At 53.9% G+C, this 4,497-nt stretch overlaps 1 protein-coding gene across 3 annotated transcripts in view; it reads left to right on the top strand.

Moving 5' to 3' along the window:
• UBL7 (ubiquitin like 7) overlaps window positions 1-542 on the top strand; it is a 14,021-nt gene extending 13,479 nt beyond the window's left edge. For all 3 annotated transcript variants that reach the window (XM_007446674.1, XM_007446675.1, XM_007446676.1), the window contains exon 11: window positions 297-542. In XM_007446674.1, coding sequence (XP_007446736.1) covers window positions 297-434 — 138 coding nt within the window. In that variant the 3' untranslated portion in view covers window positions 435-542. The remainder of the gene's footprint in view (window positions 1-296) is intronic.
• Window positions 543-4,497: the final 3,955 nt, after the last annotated feature.

Below are 4,497 nucleotides of genomic sequence, written 5' to 3'. Positions count from 1 at the left end.
ACAAAAAAAAAAAAAAAAAAAAAGAAAGAAATTTAGACATTGAGTACTTTGTGATTTCTCTTTTGATCCTTATGTTACATTTCCCTCTTTTTATTGGAAAGACTTTTACTGTAACTTGTTCTCTAAACCCTCAGGCCTCTCTTGTAGTTCTCCTAGAAGCGCTGTGTTGTATGGAACTTCACATCAGCAACTTTACTGGGGGAACCCCCCTTTCTCTCTCCCCCTGAAAGGACAGACATAAGCAAGTCACTGTAGGAGCCTAACTAACAGCTTCTGCCTGTCCTGTCTTTCTGCAGAGCCAGTGGCAACCCCAGCTGCAGCAACTGCGTGACATGGGCATCCAGGATGATGAGCTGAGCCTGCGGGCCCTGCAAGCCACTGGGGGGGACATCCAAGCGGCCCTGGAGCTCATCTTTGCCGGAGGAGCCCCATGAACTCCCTGCTCCTCCTGAGCCCCCAGCAAACTGCCAAGGCCGCTGCCCATGGGAAGCACTCTTGAAGGTGCCCCATCCCTCCTCTCCCCAATACACCTGATGGTCGACCTTCTGCTTTGCCCAGTGCTTGGCCTTTCTGGCTGATCTGAGCTGGTAGAGGCAGTGGGGCAAGCATGGTGTGCAGGTTTTGGTGCCGTGGCATCAGGGAGCACAGCTGGTCCCTGCTTCTGGGCCCTGGGTGGAGAATTTTAGATCCACATCCTGAGATGCTGCATGATGCCCACACTGGTTTTTTTTCAGAAGTTTCCAGTAGTAGCCCCCAGAGCCTTTGGTGCTTTGGGTGTGGCATCCTCAGGATGTGCCCAAGGACTGCTGCCCAGTCTCCATGTGGCTGCTGTGTTACAGCTGTGGCCAGAAGAGGCTGTGCTTCTGAGGTGACCGGTCTCAGGAGGGGCCAGGTGGACTTCTGGGGCAGCAGGTCGGGGAAGCTCACCCTCCACATCGCTCCTTCTCCCACAGGCTTTCAAAAGATTCCTTGTCCCTCCCCTGGCCTAGTCTCACCAGGCACTCTTTGATGCCTGTTCCGTAATGATGCCAGAATCCAGGCCTCAGAGCCATGCCAGGAGGCAGAGCCCTCTTCTCTCTCTTGAAGGTGTAAATACAAGAGCAGTTAAATAACAGTACTAAACACCAACACAAACAGGGCCCAGCTTTCATACTGAAGAGAGGGCACGAACCCCCAAGCTGCTGCTCCATCTGCCCAAGCTCTCATTCCCCTGGCACAGTGTTCCCTGGCACGTCGCAGACATGTCCAAGTTGAGCGAGTGGGTTTCATGTGCTTTGACTGCTTTGTCAGGAAAAAAATCCTTCAGCTGGTGTCTCGGTGGGAAGTTGCTCAGAGGTCTGCTCCTGCTGTGTCCGTTTGCCAGAGGTTTCATCCACAGCATCCACAATCACGGTCATTCGTCTTCTGCTTGTCACCCCCTGGGACAACAGTTTTACCACTGATAAGGACGGCCTACTCTGTTCCCCAGAGCGTTTACCCCTTGGCCCCCTTTCTGTCTTTAGGGACCACACAGAACAGGCCTGCTCCCTCTGCTCTGGTGAGCTGGGCTCCATGAGTTCAGGAGAGTGGTAGCAATTCATTTGCCCTTTGACCTGTCCTCCTGGTTTTGGTCCCCAGCACATCCTGTTTCTCTCTCTGGATGACCACCAATCTATCAGTGATACTCTTAAAGAGAGGTACTTGGGAGGCCCCACTATTCCAGATATGGCCTGAACTGCAGGCCATATCTGGAATAGTGGCCTGCCAGAAAATGTGAAGTCTCCACATTTCCCTCTCTGTCCTAGAGTTAACGTTGAGGGGTGTTTGAATTGGCTGAAAAGACTCAGAGCTCACCAGGCTTCTCGGTGCCAGGTCTCTTTGTGCCTCAGTGGTCTGCCTGGAACCCAGCTGCCTCTTCGTGGTCAGGAGCAAAGACCTGGAAGCTCTGTCTTTGAACCTGATGTCTCTGGTTTGTGATGGAAACAAAGGCCAGTTCCATCCTCACAGGCCTGCTGTGGTCAAATGGGGCTGACACAGCCCTTCCCGTCCCCGTGATACAGCCTGCCTAGAGCTGATTTCCATTCTGTGGCAACTTGCACCCTGCCCCCAGGGTGCTGGGGCTCCTTAACTCCCCTGGCCCATTATGCTGCGAAACTCTTGGGTAACCTTGCCGTGTCCCTGGAACTGACGCCCAAATACCAGTATACTGTTTCCCAGAATTGAACTGTCCCCACGATTTCCCTTTCCCTTCTTTGTCAGCTTTTTCCTCCAGGGTCTTGTCATGTTGGCTTTGCTTCCTGTAGCCATGTTTTAAATAATATATGTTGAGTCTGGTAAGTTCCTCCACCGAGCCTGGGGCTTTCCATGGGCCAAGGACTCCTTCCTTGCCATTGTCTGCTTTACCCTTTCAACAAACATTCATTCAGTCTCTGCCTCGTGCCAGGTAAATATGACAAGGCCCTTGCTCTCACAGAGCCATGCCATTGGGAAGACAGACCAACAGATGTTTACACTAAAGCCTGATGAGTGTGGGCCAGGCGGGTCCTGTGGGCTTGGAGCTCATAGGAAGGGGCGCTCACTTGGGTTCGGGTGGGGCTGTGTGTGAGGGAGAGCTGCTTGGAGAAGGTGGCGTCTGACTTGAGACCTGCAGCAGGTGAGGAGGAATTGGGCAGGGAGGTGTACGTGCAGAGGGGGCTGGCAGCTCCTGGAGCCCTGTATGTGAGGGTGGACTTCAAGGTAGACAGAGGCTAGGTCACTTTCAGCTATGCAAGGAGTTTGGACTTATCCTAAGGACAGTGGGAAGTCACAGGAGAATTTGAATCAGGGGAGAGAGTCAGGCTTGCATCTTAGAAAGGTAGCTGGCTGCTGTGTGTGAATAGATGGGGAGTGGGGTGAGCTTGAGGAGGGGAGACCAGCGAGGAAGCTGTGATCCTCTTAGAACTGACAGTGTGGCAGCTGGCGAGGAGAGGAGTGGGGGGCGGGGAGACTTCAGGGGTTAGTGTTGATAGCACATCTTGGGAAAGGTGAGTGTGTTATGATTAGCTCCATTTATCCGATGGAGACACCAAGGAGGAGAGGTGAGATCATCTGTGCACAGTCTCATGGTGGGACAGTGGGCAAATCGGCCTTGAAAACTCAGGTCTGTCTGACTCCAGAGGCGGCACCCTTCCCGCTGCTGCCTGTGGCTTCTGAGTGTGGAGAAGTGGGAGGTGGTGTGTGGGTCTCATCAGGCTGAGAAGCTTGGGCTTCATCCTGAAGGCAAAGAGCACCCCTTGGATGGCTCTAGGCAGGGCAGTGGAGGACCAGACTCGTGTGTGAGAGAATCTGACAGCTGCGTGGAGGCTGGATTTGTGGGAAGTGAGATTGGGAGTGGGAGACCAGCTAGGAGGCCCATTGCTTCCGGATGGGACACAGTGGGGGTCTCGACTAGAGCTGCAGTGGGGGAGCTGGGAGGAGGAGAGGGAGGTGAGATGTGAAGGACCCGATCTGGGGGGCAGGCAGGATGTGAGTGGGCAGATGGTGGTGCAGCAAGAATGAGGGAGTGGGGGTGGGATCTGGAGTACAAGACCAGTTTTGGAGATACTGAGCTTGAGGTGCCATGGGATGGCCAGGTGGGGATGTCTTGTAGACAGGTGGAAGTTTCTAGGTTGGAGATAATGATCAGGAAGTTTCAAGTTGAAGGCTGGGCCTGTGTCAAGTGCAAAGGGAATCCAACTTTCCGGGGAAAGGTAGAGGAAAAGGGATGCCCACTAAGGAGTTAGACTTTCTAGGAGATAGTGCCTGATGGGCATGGGCTTGGAAGGGGGAGATGTGCTGTCTCTGGGAAGGCGAGAGCAGAGGTCACCAGAGCTGACGGAGTGCAGAGAACTGGACATCAGGGCATGGTCCATGGTGTGGAATGCCACAGAGAAACGTCGTAACCCAGGGGCTGACCTTTGACTTGACTCCTTTAGCCATGGTGACCTTGGGGACGTATCACAGAGCTCAGTTGCAGGGGTTGAGGCCTTGAATAGGTGGGAGCAGTGGAGGCAGGGAGGGCAGAGAACTCTGGAGTACCTTTCCAGTCAGAGGGCAGTTGGAGGGGAGATGGCATTGAGGGTGAGCTTTTGCAGTTCAGCAGAGGTGAAGTTGGAATTGATCACGAGAACTTTTCTAGGAAGCTAAGGGGAAAAAAAAGGAAGAGACCCCAAAATAGAATATGCAAATACGCAGAGATGGGTGAGTTTTCTGAACAGATCCCTTCTCCTGATATAACTCAAATTTGGCTGGGCTGGCATGGGCTGGGCTGGCACAGCTTGCTGGGCACATGGGCCCTGGTTCTGCTCCTTGCCTCAGCCCCATATGGCCTGGGCCCCCGACCAAGCTCTGAGTCCTACCCTGAGGTGGCCTCTTGTTGCCTCTGCCACAGACTTTGGCAGTGAATGTTTGGTGGGGGTGGGGGTGGGGGTGTTTAGGCTTCCTTCTATCTGCTTACCCAGCCTCTGCAAACCCCTTCTGGCCCTGGGCTGGGGTCGGGTC

Source organism: Lipotes vexillifer, unplaced genomic scaffold (assembly GCF_000442215.2).
Source record: "Lipotes vexillifer unplaced genomic scaffold, Lipotes_vexillifer_v1.1 scaffold242, whole genome shotgun sequence".
NCBI classification, from domain to species: Eukaryota; Metazoa; Chordata; class Mammalia; order Artiodactyla; family Lipotidae; genus Lipotes; species Lipotes vexillifer.
The sequence above is the reverse complement of the archived record's forward strand: the minus strand, read 5'-3'. Positions and strand labels throughout refer to the sequence as shown.